Here is a 22,861-nt window from a genome sequence, read left to right as displayed (position 1 = left end):
CCTGCCCCCTCTGCGGCCCCTGGAAAGTCTGAGCTGAGATGCAATGGCCTTTCTGCCATGAGGTTCTCCAAATTCAATTCTCTCCCATCTCACGGGCCTTTTCCCGAGGCAGCCCAATTCCAGGGACTTTGATTTCCGTACATTTGCTCATCTGAAGAGTAGATCCCAGATTCCCTCTCGGTCATTTGACCAGTTCAGGGACAAGGGTGTTGCTCAACAAATACCCATGGAAACCTTCACACACACACACACACACACACACACACACACACAGAAACACGTCCCTCTTTCCCCTCCCATGGCCAAGCCCTGGGCATTCTGCCTCCTCTGCCTCCCTGAAGCTCTTCCCCCACCCTACCATGCTCCATCCTCCATCATCTTCCTCCCAGACGGCTGCAAAGGCCTCCAAACAGGGTCCCAAGCTTCCACTCCCACCCCTAGTTGTGGGTCTAATGTCTCTCTCTGCCTCTAAGCTGCTGGCTGCACCCAGCATGCATGTAGCACATCACATGAACTCAGAATGAATGAAAACAATGGACAAACAGGGAGAGCCCCATGCAGCTGGCCCGGGAGCTGGGAAAATGACCGAGATACAGCACCTCCCTGGAGGAATGCACGGTGCAGGGCCGGGGTTGGCCGTGGACACTGCTGGCTGCAGGGGTGAGGGAGCTGGGCACCGTCACCTGCCAGGAACGGCAACGAGAGAGACCTGAGCTGGTCAGGGGAGGGGACAGCCAGCACCAGGAGAGCCCAGGAGGGCATGAATGGCCCTAGTGCATTTGGGGACTCAAGCGCTTTGACCCACAGAGGGGGCACGGAGGGGACAGACCTCAGGGACCAGGCTGTGAAAGGCCTTGGAGGCAGGTGGCAGCCAGCCTCGTGCCTGGGTCCGTGCCTGTGCCCTCCCGCCTTCTGGGCATGCTCTGATCAGTAAAATCGCCTGCAGTATCTGCACATTGAGGTCAGCACTTCCACCACCTTTGCTTATATCTGCAATCAGAAGAGCTGAATCTCACTCTGATTTTGTAGATTAAAGAGTAAACGGGGGAAGGGAGGGGTGCAAGGGTAGTTCGGTGATAAAATTCTCACCTGCCATGCAGGAGACCCAGGTTCAATTCCCAGTCCATGCACTTCCCAAAAAACAAACAAGCAAAACAAATAAACAAACAAAATTCAACAAACGGTGTTGCAGTAGCTGAATACTCACATGGAAAAATAATGATCCTGCCATACAGCATACAAAAAAAAGTAAATGGAGGCCCTCTTGTGGTTTTCCCGCCCCTCGGCAGGAGCTTGTATCCCCACCTGGGAGAAAACCCCCTGGTCAAGGGGAGGGCCACCCGGGGGCTGTGCTGACCAGATCTCCTTTCAGGGAATTGCCTGGGAAGGGCAGCGACAGGAGCAAGAAAGCAAGTCAGGAGGCTGCGTGTTGAGAAAGGGGCAAGGGAGGAATGGACGGCGCCTTTCAGGGAGGAAACTGAGGCCAAGGGGGGCGCCGGTCCGACTTCAAGTTGCAAAGAGGCAGAGGCTTTGCTGGATGGGTGCCTGATGGGAGGCCGTTTGCTCACCAGTCCAACAAGACCAGGGGCCACCCTCCACCCCAGGGAGCCCTCGGCCCAGAGGCCCCATCCCCACCTGCAGAGGCCAGACTGGCCACAGTCCTGCGGTCACCCTCAATGTCTGTCCTGGAAAGGGGTGACTACATGTCCCCAAGTCTCCAGGGGCGGTTATAGGAGGACTGAGCTCCCGAAGGGGGTGAGATGCCCATCACCAAAGGCATGGAAGCAGAGGCCATGGCTCTCTGGCTTCCAAAAGCAACATCCCTGGAGCACTGGGACGGGGGTCTTTCGGTGGGTGGGAGGACCCACCTTCGCAGGACTCCGCCCACCCGGAGCCTTCATCCGGGGCAACGGGTACCCCTCCCTGCTGGCATCCCCCCACCGCCGCCCCTCCCGACCCGGCCCCCACCTCCCCAGCAGGGACCACCGAGAGAAGGAGCAGACTGGGAGGTGCAGGGACAGGCTGGAGACTCAACAGGAAGCGGGAGTAGGGGTTCAGAGGCGCAGGCAGGAGATTATCAATCTCTTGATTAACAGCAACGTGCAGGCGGGGGTGGGCGTCCCACCGCAGTCCTGCAGCAGGACGCGGGGGGGGGGGGGCTCCAGCCTCTGGGCCTCCCCACAAACCACACCAGTCGTCCCTATATACCAGGGGGAGGGGCAGGGTCCTCCACCCCGGGGGGTGGGGTGTTTAGTGGGGGGAAGCTTTGGGGAGCTTCTAAATCCAAACGGGCCTGGCTGGAGGAGGAAGAACAGGGAGGGAAGGCAGGGCTCTAAGAAAGCGCCCCAGGGGTGCGGACTTCACGTGGACCTGCCGGAATCCATCCCAGAGCAGCAGGCGACCCGCCCGGCAGGGGGGGGAGGCTGCCGGGCCGCTGGCAGGGGGCCGTCTGGCAGCCGGGAGGGAAGGAGGCAGATGCCGCCTGGGAGCGTTCCAGCAAACCCCTCCGCTCAGCACATCTGGAAAATGTTGGCTTCTAATGCCATCAAAGACGGCCCCGCCGCCGGTGGGGCTAGAGACGGCGGAGGCGGCGGGCAGGGGAGGCCCGGCCCGGAGAAACTTAACCCCCGCGGCCCTGCCACCCGTCCTTTCAAGTCCTTCAGGCCCCCGAAGTCGGGGTCTCCCCTGCCGGTGAAGACTGCCAGCAGCGCGGGGCTCCAAGCCCACCCGTCGGGCGGCAGGTGGACGCGCTCGGGGACCCGTGGAAGGCATGGGTGACAGCACAGCACCTGCATTCCCAATGCCAGCAGCAAGGCACGAGCCTGGCGCTGGTCTCCACCCAAGAGTAAGGCCCCCGGGGGTTCCTACTTGCATTTCCCAGAGAGGGAAACTAAAGCATAGAGAGGGGAAGCGAGGCATGTCCTTGCAGCCTCGGGTGCCTAGCTGGGCACTCAACATTAGGCTCAAAGGGTCCCCCCCGCCCCTGCCCGGTAAGTGTCGGTGCAGCCCCCTCCCCATGGAGCCAGAAGGACAGCTGCCCCCTCTGCCACGCCCTTCACAGGCCCCGGCTACCCCCACCAGCAGCCCTTGCCCCAGGGAAATCCATCCCCTCTTGCCCCAGATTTCCACTCAAATGCCTTCCCCCAGGGAAACCCCAGGACCGCTTTGTCATATCCACTTCTGTGGTTCTTTGATTAACATCAAAGGTCTCTGTGTTGCGTGCACCAGCGCCTGGCACTTTGCTGCTTGATTGATGTTGAATGAACAACTGAACGAACAAATGATTTGAAAACCTGATGTGAGGCTGCTGCGCTCCACTTCCTGCAGACGGCCGGACACCCCCCCCCCCCCCCCCCCCCCCCCCCCCCCCCCCCCCCCCTGCTCTCCGATTGCCTGGAAGACTTCACCCCTCTCCGGGCCTCCCCTGCCCCCAGCGGGCTCACACACTCTACAAAAATCCCACATAAAAAATGTCCCAGCATGGAAAAGTCTGCATGGGAAACGACTATATTCTAAATATTTTTCATTTAGCAAAAAGGGGATGCGTTCATTTCATGGACATTTCTGGAGCACCTCCCAGGTGTCATCCTGCCTCTGAGGGGCTCACGGTTTGGTGAAAAGAGTCAGACCCGGATCAGACAGTGTCTGTCATGTGGGTGAACCCCCGCTGGGTATACCCCCAGACCCGCTCTCTGCCTTCCCTCCTACTGCTGCTTCTGACAAAGGGTTCCCCTCCCCAGCCCCCACTCTTCTCCCACCATGCCCCCCCCCTTGGCTTCTGGCACACCCTGCCCTACCCAGCTGCCCTCCGCCCACTGCACCATCCCTTTGTCCCTCTCCTCCAGATCTCCCTTGGCAGCTTACCAGCATATTTCTGTACCTCCCAACTTGAAACCAAACAAACAAAATACCCCCCACGACCCCATGCAGCCTTCCAGCATCCGAGCCCCATTTCCCTGTCCATTCCCAACAAACGGAGTTTTCTTTCTGAGTCTTGAGTTTCTTATTTTCCCGGACTCTACTTCCAGACCTCCCATTCTCTCTTCAACCCATGCCATTTCAGCCTCCATCCCTGCCACTCTCAAACACTGCACCTATCAGGGTCTCCAGTGACCCTACATTGCCTAATCTCATCGTCACCTCCCATCCCCATCCCACGGGGCCTCTTAGAAGCATCTGGGACTGGGCCACTCTCCTTCCCTCCCCAAGGGAGCTTCCCTGGCTCCCAGGACACCAAGCTCAACTGGCCGCCTCCTGCCCCAGCTGCTTCTTGGTTTCCTTGGTTGGGTCCTCATCCTTAGCACCGTCTGGAAGGCTGGGGTGCCCAGGACTCTTTTGGAACAAGCACCCCTTTTCCAAGATAACCTCATCCAGACCCCCAGGTTTAACTACCATCTGTATGCTCGCGATTCTCAATCACACATTTCCTGCCTCCTAGCAGATACACATTGCTGCCATCTCTGAAACTGAGATTTGTAGTGCAGTTGATGATGGGCTACAGTTTAATTAGCAGCATTTGTAGAGATATTTAAACAATGTACTCCTTACAACAGATGGCATCTTAGAATCAATGAACTACAACATGTCCCTAGCCCTGATTCTTCCTGGTAATCCAGACTCTTTTTGCTTTTAAGAAAAATAGAAGTGGCATTTATTTTAGCATTCAAATTACATTAAGGAAAACTATTTGCGAAACTTAATTGCAGGGCCACGGTGGGAGTTCTCACCTGCCATGCTGGAGACCTGGGTTCAATTTTTAATTGCAATGTTCTAAAAAATGATCATGGTGATGAATACACAACTATGTGATGATATTGTGAGCTGATTGTACACCATTTATGGAATGTCTGGGTGTGAAGATTTCTCAATAAAAATGTTTTTTAAAAGAAACTTAATTTCAATTCTCAAATACATGAATCTAAGAATTCCCTGAAAATAACCATTCTCTGGGAAAGTTATTTGTATACTCAACTATAAATATTTCTCCAGTATATCTCAACTCTGGTGGCTGGGAGGAGAGTCCCTCTCTGATGTCTGCTGGGATTATCCTTAGGAAGGAGTAACAAAGCCAGAAGCAACACTTTTCATCCTTGTGATGGTCAGGTACAGGTGTCAACCTGGCCAGGTGATGGTGCCCAGTTGTTTCATCAGGCAAGCACTGGCCTAACTGATACTACAAGGACATGTCATGGCTGGTTAATAAACCAGAAGGCTAGTTTATTACATCGGTCAGTTGATTGTGTCTGTGGCTGGTTACATCTGTGATCAACTGTGATCAACTAAGAGAATGTCTTCTGCAATGAGAATTTAATCCATGTGATTGAAGACTTTTAAGAGGGAAGAGAGAACTTTCATTTCTTCTTCTGCCAACCAGCCAGTGACCTTCATTGGAGTTGCCAGCTCATGCCTGCCCTACGGATTTTGGACTCTCTACGGCTGCATGAGACATTTTTATAAAATTTCATATTTACAGATATCTCCTGTTGGTTCTGTTTCTCTAGAGAACCTTGACTATTACAATCCATTTCCACCCAAATGTCATGATCAGGAAGCTGGGCTAATTAGGGAGAATGTATTTAATCATGGAGAATGTACTTATTAGCAGCTCTCTTTCTCTCACCATCTCAAGCAAATATATTTTTCTTCCCCTCCCCAGATAAGAGCAGGCGGTTCCACATAACAACCTCGAATCTATTTACCCATCCTACCCTGTGTCCCCAGTGGCTGTCTAAGAAGAAAAGCAAACCCAAGTCAGAAGAGTGAGAGTCCAGACTTTTTTACTCAACCTTCTCTTGACACCCCCACGTGGAGACCCCAGGGGCATCTCAGAGTCCACATGGCCACATAGCCACCCCCAGGCCTGACCGCCTCCTGGCATCCCCATCTCAATGAATAGGCATATCCAGCCAGCCAGTTCTTCAAACCAAAAGTTGAGCTGTTATCCCTGAGAGTTCCAATAAATGATCAGATACTCCTGTCATTTCGATTTCCAGACGCTTCCTGAATCCACCCACTTCCTTCACTTCCCCAGCCATCATCATAGCAGGGGCCACCGCCCCCTTGCTCCACCACTATCTGCTACTTTGTCCATTCTCCACACAGTGGCTGGTGATCCTTTCACAGCCTAAATTAGGGAACCCAGTGGGATCCACCTCGGGAACCCAGTAAAGGGAGAGCAAAATAAATCCAAAGCAACAGAAAGACAGAATTAATAAAGGTAAGAGCAGAAACCAGTTAAACTGAAAACAATGGAGAAAAATCAATGAAACATAAAGCTGGTTCTTTTAAAAGGTCAATAAAATCGACAACTCTTTGGCAAGACTGATAAAGAAAAAAAGAAGGCGCAAATTACCAACATCAGAAATGAAACAGGGGACATTATTATAGACCTTGCAGGCATCAAGAAGATAAGAAAGGGATACTCTATACACAAATTTACCAACTTGGATGAAATAGACAAATTCCACCACTACCTCCAAAAAAAAAACACTAATTATCTTAACTCATCCAATATCAAATAGAGAGTTTGAGTAGTCCTGTAATTATTAACAAAATTGTATTTGTAATTTTAAAAACTTCCTGTGGTAAATTGAATTATGTATCCCAAAAACTGTTCTTTTTCTTAATCCGCGTCCCTACGGGTGTGAACCCATTGTAAAATGGGACATTTGTGCCGGCTTGAATCTGTGGTGGACCCCAGAAAAACCACGTCCTTCAGTCCTCATTCAATATTGCAGGCTGGGAGCTTTTTGGTTGTTCCCATGGAGATGTGACCCACCCAATTGTGGGTGTTAACTTTTGATTAGAAGGAGATGTGACTCCACCCATTTCAGATGGGCCTTGACTGGAATCCTTCAAAAGAGGAAACATTTTGGAGAGAGCCCCTTTTTAGAGCCAAGAAAATGACGAAAACCAGAGTCCCCCAGCCAGCAAACTTTGGAGATGAAGGAGAATGCCCTCAGGGGAGCTTCATGAAGCAAGGGGCCTGGAGAGGGAGCCAGCAGATGTTACCATGTTTGCCATGTGCCTTTTCAATTGAGAGAGAAACCCTGAACTTCATTGGCCTCTCTTGAGTGAAGGTAACCTCTTGTTGGTGCCTTAATTTGGACATTTTTATAGACTTGCTTTAATTTGGACAGTCCCACAGCCTTGGAACTGTAAACTTGCAACTTAATAAATTCCCCTTTTTAAAAAGCCATTCCATTTTTGGAATATTGCATTTCAGCAGCTAGCCAACTAGAACAATGTTGTATTCAGTTAAGGCAAAAAGTGAATCAGGATGGGTCTTAATTCATATTACTGGATGCCTTATAAAGTGAAGAAACCAAAAACCAGGAAGCAGTCAGAGGGCAGAGCCAGAAGGTGAAAGTTAGAGCAAACCAGAAGAGCAGACCCACAAGAGGGAGAGCACCCAATGATGGGAGACAGAGATGCAAGCCAAGGAACCCAAGGATTACCGGCAGCTCGCATGACTGCAAGAAGGAGCCTTGTCGATGCCTTGATTTTAGACTTCCAGCCTCTGAAAACTATGAGCCAATAACTGCTTGGTGTTGAACTCACCCAGCATAGTATGCATCATAGCATCCTGGCAAACTAAGCCATGCCTCTAAAATCTCCAAACCCAACTGGTTTCCTGAAGAATTCTACCAAATATCTAGAGAAAAAGTAACACTAATTCTACACAATCTCTTCCAAAAGATGGAAGAGGAGGAACATTTCTCAATTCATTTTGTGAAGCTCATATTACCTTAATACCAAACCTAGACAAAGATAATACAGTAAAAGGAAACTACAGACCAATGTCTCTCATGAATATAGATCCAAAAGTCCTTAGCAAAATATTAACAAATAGAATTCTGTGATATAAAAAAAGAATTATACAGTTCTCCAAGTGAGATTTATTCCAGACATGCAAGGCTGGTTCAATACACAATAATCAATTCTTGTTGTCCACCATATTAATAGGCTAAAAAAGAAGAATTGTGATCATATTAACCATTGCTGAAAAAACTTTAACTCAAGTCAAAGTTTATGATAAAAATATCTTTTTATCTTTTTTACCTTTATGATAAAAATATCTCAGGAAAATAAGAATAGAGGGGAACTTTCTCAACTTGATTAAAAGCATTTACAAAAATCTACAACTAACATCATACTCGATGGTGAAAGACCAAGTGCATTTTCCTAAGATTGAAGAATACCTGCTTTCACCACTCATATTAACAAAGTTCTGTAAGTTCTAGCCATTGCAATAAGGAAAGAAAAGGAAAGAAAAGGCATATAGATCAGAAAGGAAGACATAAAAAGTTTTAAATAATGGAGAGAAATACGATGTTCATGGATTGTAAGGCTCAATATTATTAAGATAGCAATTTTCACAAATAGGTATACAGGTCTAATGCAATTCTTATAAAAATATCAGCAAGATTTTATTTGTTGATTTAAATAAGATTATTTTAAAATTTATGTGGATAGGCAAAAGAACTAGAATAGCTAAAACAATTTTGAAAAAGAAAAATAAAATGGGAAAAATCAGTCTACTTATTTACAAGATTTACTGGAGAGCTACAATAAGCAAGACTGTGTTGTGTTGGTGGACGAATAGACACATATAACCATGAACAGACTAGAAAACTCAGATATAGGCCCATACAAATATTCCCTACTGACTTTTGACAAAAGTGCAAGTCAAACGACAACCTATTCAATTGGGGGAAATATTTGGAAGCCATATATCTGAGAAAGGATTAACATCCAGAATATATAAAGAAATCCTTGAACTTAACCCCGAAAAGACAAACAGCCCAATTAAAAACATGGACAAAAGGCTTGAATAGACATCTCTCTAAAAAAAGATACACAAATGGCCAAAAAGCTCATGAAATATGCTCAACATCATTAGCCATTAGGGAAATGGAAATCAAAACCATGAGGTACCATTTCACCCCGATTAGAACGGCCGCTATGCCTTCAGGCTGACACCTGAGCAGCAGCTGAGAGGTTCCCTGCAGGGGTCAGTTATTCATGATAAGATTCCTGGTGGGCAGAGACTATGAGGACAACATTAGGGACAACATGGAAACCAAGAACAGGAGGGGGAGGGGACAATTGGAGAACATGACTCTGAGCTTTCTGCCCAGATCTTGGTATCTGCAAACCATTCTGCAAGGGGTCCTGGAAGAAGCGAGCGATTCCAGGGCCGAGGCAGGGGAAACCCTAGAATGAGCTGGGACTCAGTGTCAAGGGATTGAGAAAACCTTCTCGAAAACGGGTAAGAGCGAAATGAGACAAAATAAAGTGTCAGTGGCCAAGAGATTCCAAACAGAGTTGAGAGGTTATCCTGGAGGTTATTATTATGCATATAGATATCACCTTTTTAGTTAAGGTGTGATGGAGAGGCTGGAGGGAACTGCCTGAAAATGTAGAGCTGTGTTCCAGTAGCCATGTTTCTTGAAAAAAAAAAGTTTTTTTAAAATAATGATAGCATTGGATTATAACTCAAAAAATAAATAAATATCCATGAGTTCATGCCAATTTAAATAAATAATTGGATAAATAAACAAATATGGTAGAAAGGAGCCCTTCCTTCAAAAGTATTCCAAGTAATAAATATAGAAGGAATATAGAGGAAAAGAGAAAAATCAGCACCATGGTAAATAACTGAAGTACTCGAGCAAGCTCCACTGATGGATGCTAAAAGCTGTGGGCTTCCTGTGAGGGGAAGCAGGGTGTTTGCCCAGTCTCAAAGTATCCCCCCAAGATTTAAGTCAATTTCCCAGGGGGAAACAGTGACTTTGCAGTAGAGAGAGCTAGCAGGCCAAGCGGTCAAGGTGAATCTCACAGCACACAGCATTGCGGCACCCCCAACAGGATGCAGTGAGCAGGACACGACTTCTCTTCTGTGGAAAAAAGCATAAGCCCACAAACTGCAACGTGGGATCCTGGGTGGGGTTCCTGGAACTGAAATGGAAGAACTGGGGAAACTAGAGTAAAATCTGTGCCCATAATTACTATGCCAGCGTTAATAGCCTAGTTTTGATCACTTTACTGTGGTTGTGCGAGATGTTCACACTTGGGGAAGCTGGATAAAGGGTATGTGGGAACTCTCTGGACTATTTATATCCTTTACATCTAAATTTATTTTAAAATAAAAAGTTTTTTTTTAATATGTAGAATTATGGGGTGGAGACTGGGTGTTCCGTTTGGGTATTGCTTTTGACCCCTTGGAGAACTGCTTTTCTCTACTTTCACACTGGTGCAATGCCAGTGGTGTGTCTTAGGAAATACAGCTGGCATCTGGTAAGAATGTTGGAAAAACAACACCCGTCAAGCCTAACACACGCCCAGTCATGAGGAGCGATGACAGACACACCTCTCAGGCTTTGGGACTGGAAAAAGCCAGCATCTTCAGATACTCTGGTTTGCCGAATGTCTTAGATATGTCATTTACCATGCTCCTCTCTTTGCTTTGGCTGTTAGGAAGCTCAGAGTCAAGTTGAGAACCCCCCTTTATTTTATATAATGCTCTCACCACTGGCTTCCTTTTTAACTTCTTACCTTTGGCTTGATTTTTTCAGCTATTTTATTTTTCCTGTTGAACTTTACCTCTTTTCGGAATTCACTCGTACCCATTTGGGGACTGGGATACTGTGAGAGGAATATTCACACGCACTCGGATACACACAGACATGCACACCCACGGAGCAGCTTCTGGAAACTCCAGATTGTTCCCGGTCTCTGTATAACCAACATGGAGTCGGTCCCCAGTGAAAGGGTGATGGGGGAAGAGGAGAACGGGAGGGATTCTGGGGACCCTCAATCCCCGCCCCAGACCTCCCCAGGACTCCCTTTCCTGTGCCCAGATAGGGTAGGTGGAACCGAGAGGCAGGGAAGCATGTGGATGCCCACCCCCAGCGTCCTCGTCCTTTCCAGGCGGGCCCACCCCTAACATGGGAAGCCTGCCTGCCATACATCTAAATATGTAAAAGTCAAATACAAACTGCTAAATTATATACAGTGGGTTTTTTTCTTAAGCTCCTATTAAAAAACTGACATAACGACCACAAGAGCACATTTCCTTGGGAAGGCGGATTCAGGCAAGAGGCCCATGCAGGCTTGGAAGCCACTTCGAGCTGTTTGGGGAAGAGATCCAGGATGCAGAGAATGGTCCAGAAGATGGGGACAGGCACATCCCTTGGCCTCATGGACTCCTTGCCTCTGGCCTGGGCATGGCTAGAGGAGGGCCAGAGTGGGATTCCTAAAGGGCAGGCCCAGGGCGAGGCTCCCTCTTGTCTGAGCCTTTTCGGCCCCAGGACCTCTGCTCTGAAGCCCAGGGGAGCAGGCAAGCTCCCTGGCTCTAGGCAATCCAGCTCTGTCTCCTGAGCTCAAGGCCTAAGCCAGCCAGAAAGAGGAGAATCTTCTGCCCAAATCCTCAAACCATCCTAGAGCCAGCCTTGAGCCCCAACCCTTGCTGCAGAGTTCCCCGAACAGAGAAAGCCCCCAAACTAATGTGGCTGAGCACTGGGGCTGGGCTGGGCCCCAGCTCTCAGGGACACTGGGGAACCTAGCAGGGCTGTGGGCCAGGTAGACTCCGCTGGCTGACAGATGGGAGCTGCATGGCCTTTGGGGTTTACTTTAGAGATGCAGAGATGAAATGGCTGCTCAGAGCAGGAGCCAGGCAGCTTTTGAAAACACAGAACACCCCAGGGAGCCATTCACGCTGCAACTTGAAAAAATGTTCTTGGGTTGCCTTGAGCCCAGCGACAATGGAGTCTCTCGTAGAAACTTCCAGCTCTGTAGGGAAGGAATGCTCGGTGATCTCCAGTGTGCAGGTGAGAAAACCGAGACTCAGGCAGGATAAGAGAGTCAGGGCAGGGCTGGAATCGAAGGCCGGTCGTGGGACTCCCAGCCCAGTGTTTGCTCCACTGAGCCCCCGACTCCCCCACTGGCTGCTTCTAAATGTAGCTGTCCCCAGTCAGGTGGCAAAACATTCAGACCCATCCTGGCTGAAATCTCATCCCAAAGAGCTGGGTTTTCCCCGGAAGCACTGCAGCATTGCAGCCTGGCCCGGGGAGGCAGAGTGGCTGCACATGGAGCGGGCGGGGGGCACCTGGGCAGGCCCCACTCCAGACTCTAGTCCAGGACTGGCCTCCCCAGGAAGCCCAAAGCCTTGATGCGGGGCCCCCAACTGCCCAGTTATGGCCAGAGGCCAGGGGACACTGAGGGGACCCCACACTCAATCAGGTGGCCCACCCCAGGGTCCTCACCTCTCCCTGCACCGCACAGACGGGACCCCCTCCTCCCTTGGCCCACGTGCTAGGAGTGTGCAAAGTGTAACAGGACATGGGCACGGGCTAAAGCTCTCGGCTCGCAGGTACTTATGAAATGCAAAAGGAAAAATTGTAACCTTACCATAGGGAAACCACCTAGGGACCACCTTGACCAAAGTCAGCATAACAAGATATTTAACTCCACGGGCCTCCGGTACCATGTGCTGTGAAGGACAGCGCATCACTCATGTCTTGCCAAAACTGCTCGCCCTGAATTTAACCACGAGGAAGCAGTAGGCAAACCGACACTGAGGGAATCCCAGAAAGAACTGGTCAGTCCTTTCCAAAGGGGCCGGGGTCACCAAAGACAGAGACAGATGGAGGAACCGGCCCGGATCGGGGGGAAAACTCAACATGGGAGCCTGGCCTGGATCCTGGGCCAGAAAAGGGTCCTTAGTGAGACGATGAGTGACACTGGACAATAGTGAAAAGGGCTGCAGATGAGCTCATAGCATGTGACACATGTGCCTGGCCTCGTCGTGATGATGACATTCAGGGAAGCTGAGTCAAGAGTATAAAGAAATTCTTCCTACCCTTGTTGCAATTTCCTGTAAGTCTGAAATTATTTCAAACTGAAAAGTTAGTTTTTTAACTAAAATAAAGATATCCCGGAGGTCAGGGGGCCCAGGGGTGGCGGCGGTACGTGTGACAGTGAGGGCTTGGGAGAGGCGGGGTCTCACAGAGGAGGGCCCTGCGGGGAGGGAGGGGCCCTGGGGACACCCCACAATCAGGCAGCACATGTGCAGGGCTTGGGGAACCCAGAGCCCCGAGCAAGCAGGACTCCTGCCAGGTATATATGTGATAGGACGGCGCTCTCACCCACCCTCCCTTCTGCTTCCTGTTCCTGTTCCCTGCTTCCCCTATACCACTAGGAAGCTCCTTCCGTAGAGAGGAGGGAGCCATCAGCCAGATGCTGTGGAAAAAGGTCTCCATTCTGGGGTGGGGAAGGAGGTATTTAACTGGAGGCTCCTGGACCAGCCCCTGCAGAGTCCAAGGGCATGATGAGTGTTTTAGTTTCCTAACACTGCGAGAATGCAACACACCAGAGATGGATCAGCTTATAATAAGGGGATTTATTTAGTTACAAATTTATAGTTCTTCCAAGGAAAGGCAGCTGGCTTTCCTCTGGCTTTCTCTGTCACATGGGAAGGCACGCGGTGGACATCTGCTGGGCTTCCCTCCCGGCTTCTGGGTTCCAAAAGCTTTCCCTGGGGTGATACTTTCTGCTTCGCCAAACATCTGGGTCTGAGATACTGAGCTCTCTTCTGACCTCACACTTTTAAGCCTCCAGCTAATTAAATTAAATGTCACTCATTGTGGAAGGCACTCCCCTTAGCCGACTGCAGACATAATCAGCCATAGGTGAATTTCACATGCTGTTGATTCAAGCCCAAAGCAACAGAACCACTGGGCACCAGCACCTGGCCAAGTTAGCACCTGAACCTAAATATCACAAGGTTAGGCCCAGACTCTTTAGCTGAGGGCGGGGGCCTGCATGACAGTCTCCTGCTCCAAGTCACCTCCCACCCAGCCCACGCAGGGGTCTGGAGCCCCAAATCCCTCCCACCATGGGCCCCCTCTGAGCCTGGGTTCCAGCCATTCCCTGCCTTCGCCTGCAAGGCTCTGCCACCACTCAAAGGTCGCCTCCTCCCCGAGCCGTCCCTGAGCTCCCATCAGGAAGGGGGGACCTCCCTCACACGCCATTTGGAAGCATTTCTTTACCTCCCCTTGGAGTGAAAGCCCCTCGAGATCAGGCAGCCAGCCATGTGCCCTCATTCAGCCGAGAACTGACACATAACCAGCCTCCAGAAGGCGTGTGGCTGAGTGAAAGAGTGAATAAGGGAGTGAATGAGTGAGTGTGTGAATGAATGAATGAGTGAGTGAGTGAATGAGTGAGTGGGTGAATGAGTGAGTGAATGAATGAGTGAATAAGTGAGGGAATGAATGGTGAGTGAATAAATGAATGAATGAGACATTCCAGGTACCCTGGGAGGGGATACCTTAGATATCCCTACAATGGGGGGGCTAGCACCCCACTTATTTCTAGACAAAGCCATGTTGCACACCTGAGGAGGAAGAGCTGAGGGGAGGTGCTCCCTCGTTCTGAGAGGAGGAACATGGGGACAGCAGGTCAGGCCCAGGGGACGATCCCCACGGCTCCAAACCTCCAAGGAGGGCGTCAGAGAAGGTCCAGGGCAGGGGCTGCCCGTTCACAGCCATTTCCTCGGCGCTGAGTCTAGGCCAGGAGTGGAGGTCACCCCAGGACTCGGCCCTGGTGGAACGCAGAGTGACCAGGTGGACTGGGGGAAAGGGGTCAGCAAGGCTGAGCCCGGGTTCAGAGACCCCCTCCCGGGGGAAAGGCGGGAGGGGGGCGGCAAACAGCTGGGAGGGTGCAGCCTCCGGCTCAGCCACAGCCCCAGGCCCAGGCAGCTGGGGATCCCAGCAGCCCCTTCCCCAGGCAGCGTGCACAGACATTGCCTCCAGACCCCCAGTCCTTCTTCCTGCCCGCCCCCACCAGGCAGGATTGTCACATCCAAGTCCCCAGCAGACTCCAAGGCCTGAAAAAGAGTCCCTTAAACCCAGACACACCAGCAGGACAGCAGGGCAGTCACAAGGCCACAGTGGATATAAATTAATCTACTCTCTCCTGACAATTCGGCTGTGGCCCAGTGTCCTCCTTGATAACTTTGTCACAGCCCCTGAGGGAATTGGGATGCAGCCACACTCACACTTAAGCACTGTTTTCAAGTATGACCTGGAGTACAAAAATAGATGACTTTTGGTTTCTACAAGCCTCCCTGTCACATTTATTCTTTTCTGGTTGGATTCCCTGCAGTTCCCACGTGGACTGACATGACCGGGTGAGGCTGCTCCAGGAACCCTCAGTTAAATACAAATTCCCCTCCTTTGGAGTGGAGCATGGAGCACCTCCAGCCAAGGAATCCAGCTGAGGGACTCAGGCTAGCAGGAGAGATGGACAGACAATTAACTAAAATAAGCCCAGTTTGCTCTTAGCCTCCCTTTCCTTAACAAGCACGACTAGTCTAGCCATGAAAATTGTCAGCAGTCTTTCCCTGATTCATCACAAAAAGCCACAAGGGCATGATTCAACTGTTAAACAAAACAAGACAAAATAACAAATACAGTACTAATAGCAGTTGTGATGACGAATAAGATTAGAAGTAGGGAATTCCTATAAAAGAAGGGGAATATGAGATTTAGTCGACATAATTCCCACTGGCTAAATTTTGAAGGCAAAGGAAAGGCCTCTGTGTGTGTGTGTGTGTTTTTGTGTGTGTGTGTGTGTGTGTGTGTGTTTGCTCCATAGGATTTTCTGTTCTCTCTTTTAACCTCCACTAAGGGAGAGGAAAATGCCCTCCAAACTCTCACGGAGAAATCCTAGCTTAGGTAACTGTGCAAAGGTTAAGAAGTTAGCCTGTACTTTTTGAAACCAAAAGAAGAAAGGTTTATTTTGTCCAGAACCTAGGTTTTCTGAAGTACATCAATGAATTCAACCTGTCTGGATAGATCATTTAAACAATCCAAACACAGGGAGCCTCGTAAGAATGAGGAGCTTTAATCCTGTACAGCTTCAAGTTGTGTCTGGCTACATCCCAGAGTACATTAAGAAGATAATCAAAAAGTTTTGGCAAAGTCCCTTGATGGATGAGAGAAAAATTATGGAACTATTAAACTTTACCACTGGGGAAATTCCTGATACTGTGTCAAGCGTTAATGACACCCAAATCAACAGGCCAAGCCTTTGATCTTGAGGCTTGCTCTTGTGAAGCTTATGTAGGTAGCAGAGAAGCTTAGCCTACCTATAGGCATGCCAAGTGTCACCTCCACAGGACCTCTTTTGTTGCTCAGATGTGGCCTCTCTCTCCTTAAGCCCAACTCTGCAAGTGAAAGCAATGCCCTCTCCCCTACGTAGGACATGACATCCAGGGTGAAAGTCTTCCTGTGGCAGCGTGGGAGACGACTCCCAGGGATGAATCTGGCCCTGGCACCATGGGATTGACAATGCCATCCTGGCCAAAAGGGGGAAAAGAAGTGGAACAAACAAGGTATCAGTAGATGAGAGAGTTCAAATACAGTTGAGAGGCTACACTGGAGGTCACTCTCATGCAAGCTTCAGTTAGACATTGCTACCTATCATAACTTGCCAAATTCAGCCAAAACCATTTCAGCCAATCCTAAAGAACACCTAGGGCAAAATACAAGATTCTACAAAGGTTCCATGCACTAGGGTAACTTTCCAGAAAACTATAACCTCCAGATGGGTCTCTGGATCAGGTAAATCCTGAAACTAGAGGGGACAGTCTCTCCACAATATCAGCCAGTTCCATCTCCCTACCCCATATTACTGACAGCCCCTTCCAACATGAAAAAGTTAGAATGGGCATAGCCCAAATACCCCTAAAGAGTGGGAGAAAGATCAATGGTGATGGTGGAGTTATACAGAGAAGATAGGGTATGACAAATGAGTTTGATTGCTGAATCATTAAATTGATATTTCTTTCCATCTCTAGTATCTTAGAGCAGCTAGAAACAAAAACCTAATTGTGGAATTGTAACCCCTACCAAATCCTGAAATCTGTTCTATAACTAATTGCTGTGCTATGCTTTGAAATTTATTGCTATTTTGTATATATGTTATTTTCCACAAAAAAGAAAAAAAAGTCGATTGTGATGATAAAAAATAAAAATATTCCTTTTAGCCACCCGTGTTCTGGAGCAGCTAGAAGGAAAAATCTGAGATGATGGAATGGTAGCCCGTGACAAACTCTGGGATCTGTTCTGCATGACTTGTTGAAGAGGGCTTTGAAAAGTATTGATGTTTTTCTTTCTTTGATTCGTATATATGTTATATTACACAATTTTAAAAATTAAAAAAAAAAGAAGTTACCCTGTGCAGCTTGGCTTAAGGGTGCACAATTGTAAAACTTGTCACTGTGTCCAAGGTTTTTCAGCAAAGGGAATCCTGACAGCTCATCTTCTAAAGCCCATTTGCAATAGGCGTGTGTGAGTGTGAGTGTGCATGGGTTCATGTGCGTGCATGCTTTTTTACTTCCACCCTAGCAGCCGTCTGTGTCGTGCCTCCAACACACTAACACTGGGTTTATGGCTAAGGTCCAATTTGACTCATGTCCGTAGAGAACAAAACTAAGTCAGAAATTCACAACACTTTTGTGTTTATACCTCAACTCTGAAGGCAACATAGTCCACTCAAGTCAAATCCTATGTCCTGAAAAGAAGTCTGTCCATGCAGGGGAGCTTGGCTTCCACCAGGTAAAAGTGGCAGGGTCTGTACATGAGATGGAAGTGAGCCCTGGCTTTAGGGAGGTCTGCACCGCAGCCAGCACCCACTGCTCGGTCGGGGCTCAGAGCCGAAGCCTACCCTGGAGAGCCATTTGCAGCCAGCCTTTCCCCACAGCAGATACCCCTAGGGCTCAGAGGCCATGACCTGTGTCATCTGAAACTCCCTCCTGGCCAGAAGGGCAGGAGGGTCTTGGAATTCAGCTCTGGGGATGCAAGGAGAGGAAAGGGGAAGAAGGGTCACTGTGCTCCCTGCTCCCAAGGAGAGGGAAGAGCCAACACCTCTCTCCTGTCACACAGCGCTCAGAGGCTGTCCTTTCTAATGGAAAATGGATTTCCACTTAACTGTCCTTCCTTTGCAGAATGAACTGTTTTAAAAACAATATGTATTTTAGGGTGGGCCAGTTGGCTCAGTGGCAGTTCTTGCTGGAGACCCTGGTTTGATTCCCGGAGCCTGCCCATGCCAAAACAAACAAACAAACAAACCAAAAATAAGTATTTTAGTATTTAGAAAAAGTAGGTACAATGATGCTCAGTGAAGCAAAACTAAGAAACCACTTAAATATCCATCAGTTAAGGACATTGGAAATAAATGATCTTTCCTACAACAGAATACCAGTCAGCTGTTAATAATGAGGTGGCTGCACAGGAGCCGACAGGGAGATGCTGTTTTGGGGTGAACGTAAATGCAAAACAACATAGCATCACCCGATCCTTGATTCCACATATGGATGGGGAGAAAAATCTGGAAGGACACACTGTTAACAAATGAGGATGGGAATGGGGAAGAAAATGCTCCTTTTTTACTTTATTCAGTTCTGCAATATTTGGGTTATTTTTTCAGTGGGTAAATATCATTTTCTTCATACTAAGGATAGCAATAGCAAAAGCTAGAATGCAAATCTAGAAAACCGAACAGAAAGAGAAGCAAAGCAAGCCTCACCCTGCCCGTGACAGCTGGAGGCCTGTGGTCCAGGACACCCCCCCACACACACACACACACAGGCAAGTCCTGCCCGCCCCCTCTAGGGTGAGCTCAATGAGGGGCACTGTAGAGGGGCTGCCCACAGGCTCTGGCTCAGGGGTTCACGCTCCATCATTGGTGATGAAGACACACCTGGTTTATGATGTCCCCATGCAAAAATGTCCCGTTAGAGGGGGGTACAAATGCTCTGTTGCAACACAGAAGACAGGAAAGGGGAGTTTAAAGGAGGGTGACCCCAGGCAGACATGGGGAAGGGTCCTTGAAGCAGGGGCCCAGGGCTGGATGGGTGTGGGATGGGAAGGGGAAGGGAAGCTGGACCCTGGGGCTGGAGCAGGGCCCGGAGGAAGAGAGAAAGGAGGAGGCAAGAAACCTGGCCAGGCACTGAGACCCCTCCCTGGGGGAACTGAGGAGCCCCTGCAGGACCGTGACCGGGGCGTGGTGGGTGACAGAGGGCAGGGCTGGATTGGCAAGGGCCGTCATAGCCCACATGACGGCTGGAGCTGGGTCCCTCCCCTTTGCCCCTCACCCACTCCTCACCCAGGGTGGTTTCTACTCCCCTGCTGCACTGTGAGGTCCTGTCCCTTTCATCTTTGCACACACATATACCCCCCACCCGCATCCCGGCCAGGCTCTGTACACAGGTGGTGCTCAATCAATGCACATTTAAGTCTCATTTCCAAGTGTCAGCCCAGCCTGCCCCGGCAGCTGTGCTGGGGTTGCATGTCTCTGAGGGAACGGAAAGGAAGGGGCAAAGCAAGCCCACGCCGTGGCCATTACCTCACGAGGTTGGCACAGGGCCCAGGCCACCGGCAGCTCTGGTACACGCGCTGGACCACCGTCTCTGAGCCGTTCTGCACCTGGCAGGACACCGTCCGCGTCACCGTGTGATGGCACCAGTGTCTGTGGAAAGAAGAGCAGCCCTATCAGTTCTGCCTGTCCCTGGAGGCTCACCCAACTGCGGGCCAGAAGGCTGTGCCACAAACCGGGGGGACTCAATCTCTTGGGGAAGTGGTCCACTGAGACCCTCTGGTTGATCTGATGGAGGAAGGGAGAGAGCCCACGCCCCTTGGCCACCATGCTCTGGCATCATTTCAGTTTGTCAGTCGGTCGATCACCAAACACTTGCTGTGGAATCGGTGACAAAGCCTCAATGCCCGCCACCGGGAAACCCCACTCTCACGGGCAAGGCAGACCCACAGGAACGGGAGGTCGCAGGGGCCACCCCGTGACCAGCACAGGGGGCTCTGGGAACAGAGACGGACACCCAACCCAGCCAATCCTAAAAAAGTTCAGCCAGCTGCGTGGTGAAAGGTAAGGGTACCCGGCCAAGCATGTGAGGCTTGGAGAGCGGATGGTGTCTGCCGCGGAGGGAATAGAGCATAGCAGGGGTGGGGGACGGGGGGGCGAGCCCTGGGACTCCCCCGAGGAAGGAGGAGCCAGCAGTGAGGAGGAGGCATGTTCCCTGCCAGCCTGGTCATGGGTGTTTTCATGAAGTCAGCGGGAGCCACCGAAGAATTCTGAGCAGGGGAGAGACGCAGAAGGATGTGACTTTTAGAAAAGTGCCCCTGGCTGCAGCGTGGAGGGCAGGGTGGCCAGGGGACACCAAGGCCGGGAGACTGCAGTGGTGGTTGTGGTGGGGTGAGGGAGGACACAGGAAAATGACAGTGCAGGAAGGGTTGGCTCAGAAGGCAGACAGGGTGCACATGCTCCCGCCTCCCCCTTGCAACCCCAAGTCCCAGAAATTTAAAATCTAAAACTAAGCCCCTAACCTTGACCAACAAGCAGCAATGGATCTGACATTCTGAGAATCCTCGAGAGCTGGAAAGCAGAGGGGTGAGGAGGCACCGAAGGAGGAAAACCCAGCTCGGAGGGCAGCTGGGGAGCAGGTGTGCTGGCTGGGGAGGGACCGGGGGGGGGTGCACGGGAGAAGGAGCCGGACGGGGGGTCCCAACCCCCACCCCTGCTGGTGTCAAGAATTAGGGGCCCATGTGCATCAAAGAACTTCATCAAGAAAGTAGAAAGACAGCCTACACAATGGGAGACAATATTTGGAAATGACATATCAGATAAAGGTCTAGTATCCAGAATTTATAAAGAGATTGTTCAACTCAACAACAAAAAGACAGCCAACCCAATTACAAAATGGGAAAAAGACTTGAACAGACACCTCTCAGAAGAGGAAATACAAATGGCCAAAAGGCACATGAAGAGATGCTCAATGTCCCTGGCCATTAGAGAAATGCAAATCAAAACCACAATGAGATATCATCTCACACCCACCAGAATGGCCATTATCAACAAAACAGAAAATGACAAGTGCTGGAGAGGATGCGGAGAAAGAGGCACACTTATCCACTGTTGGTGGGAATGTCAAATGGTGCAACCACTGTTGCACAAACGGACATTTGCACACCAATGTTTATAGCAGCATTATTTACAATCGCAAAGAGATGGAAACAGCCAAAATGTCCATCAACAGAAGAGTGGCTAAACAAACTGTGGTATATACATACGATGGAATATTATGCAGCTTTAAGACAGAATAAACTTATGAAGCATGTAATAACATGGATGAACCTAGAGAACATTATGCTGAGTGAGTCTAGCCAAAAACTAAAGGACAAATACTGTATGGTCCCACTGATGTGAACCGACATTCGAGAATAAACTTGGAATATGTCATTGGTAACAGAGACCAGCAGCAGTTAGAAACAGGGTAAGATAATGGGTAATTGGAGCTGAAGGGATACAGACTGTGCAACAGGACTAGATACAAAAACTCAAAAATGGACAGCACAATAATACCTAATTGTTATGTAATTATGTTAAAACACTGAATGAAGCTGCATCTGAGCTATAGTTTTTTTTGTTTTGTTTTGTTTGTTTGTTTGTTTGTGTCTTTTGTTTTTTTATTTTTCCTTTTTTATATATATATTTTTATTTTTTATTATTATTATTTTTTATTTTTTTCTCTATATTAACATTCTATATCTTTTTCTGTTGTTTTGCTAGTTCTTTTCCTAAATCGATGCAAATGTACTAAGAAATAATGATCATACATCTATGTGATGATATTAAGAATTACTGATTGCATATGTAGAATGGAATGATTTCTAAATGTTGTGTTAATTTCTTTTTTTTTTCTAATTAATAAAAAAAAAAAAAGAATTAGGGGCCCAAACAAGGACTCCCACAAACTCTCGTCCACCAGGGTCCACAGCGGCATTAGCACAATAGCTAAAAACAGGAGCAGAGCCACCATCCCCGGACAGATGGACGGACAGACACAATGTGCCCGTCCATATATTACGGAAGATGATTCAGCCGTGTAATGGAATGCAACCCTGATACAGGCAACAACGTGAGTGAAGCCTGGAGACATCCATTATGCTCAGTGAAATAAGCCAGACCCGAGAGGACCAAAATTGTACGATTTCACTAATAGGAAATCTCTAGAACAAGCAAATTCATAGAGACAGAAAGATTAGCAGCTGCCAGGGGCTGGCGCGGGACGAGGGAACAGGGCGCAATTGCTTAATGGGGCTGGAGTTTTTGTTGGGAGGGATGAAGAGATTTTAGTAACGGAAGGTGGTGACGGCAGCACAAAATTATGAATGTCGCTGAGGCCACTGGATTGTACACGTAAAAATAGTTCAGACGGTAAATTTCATCTTACATATATGTATTACATAATATTCATAATATATTAACATATACAGCAACAATACAAGTTTTTTTGAAGAGTCAGGCATCAGATTCACCTGTTGGAGGCAAGTTGATGAGAGGGGGTGCCTGGGTCCCCATTGGGTGTTGGGGGGGCCCTCGGGAGGAGTGGGGTGACCACCCAAAACCAGATAACTGAGTTCTCTCAAGCCCTGTCCCCACCCTTTGTTCACACCACCAACCCTCCAAGAGGCAAAGCAGAAGTGAACAGAATTCGCAGACAAGCTAGTGGGAAGGCTCCTGTCCAGAGAATCTGGGGGTGGGGGGCTCCCCGCCTACCCAGCATGAACCCCAACTCCGGCCTCTGCCACACAATCAGCCACCTCCAGCCTTCTGTGTGTCTCCCCGAAGAGTGAGAGGTGTGATTCCCTTTGGGATGAAACTATTATCCTAGCTGATCACAAATGCTGCATCCCAAGCTTTGCCCCGGGGAGGGTAGGCCAAACCCACAGTCCAGCCCTCCAGACCCCCCTTTGGCACAGGCTTTCTTTCCATCGGGAAATGA

General features: G+C 49.3%; 1 protein-coding gene across 4 annotated transcripts in view; it reads right to left on the bottom strand.

Annotated features, from left to right (window-relative positions):
* Positions 1-22,861, bottom strand: part of COL26A1 (collagen type XXVI alpha 1 chain) — a 192,336-nt gene that overhangs the window by 111,309 nt on the left and 58,166 nt on the right. For 2 of the 4 annotated variants that reach the window (XM_077140192.1, XM_077140193.1), the window contains exon 2: positions 19,411-19,533. In XM_077140192.1, coding sequence (XP_076996307.1) covers positions 19,411-19,533 — 123 coding nt within the window. Of the gene's footprint in view, positions 1-18,087; positions 18,103-19,362; positions 19,534-22,861 lie in introns of those variants that run through there. The other 2 variants (XR_013167655.1, XR_013167654.1) reach the window with 2 other exon arrangements.

This window comes from Tamandua tetradactyla, chromosome 23 (genome assembly GCF_023851605.1).
Source record: "Tamandua tetradactyla isolate mTamTet1 chromosome 23, mTamTet1.pri, whole genome shotgun sequence".
NCBI lineage: Eukaryota > Metazoa > Chordata > Mammalia > Pilosa > Myrmecophagidae > Tamandua > Tamandua tetradactyla.
Note: the sequence above shows the minus strand (reverse complement) of the source record. Positions and strands in the feature narration are given on the sequence as shown.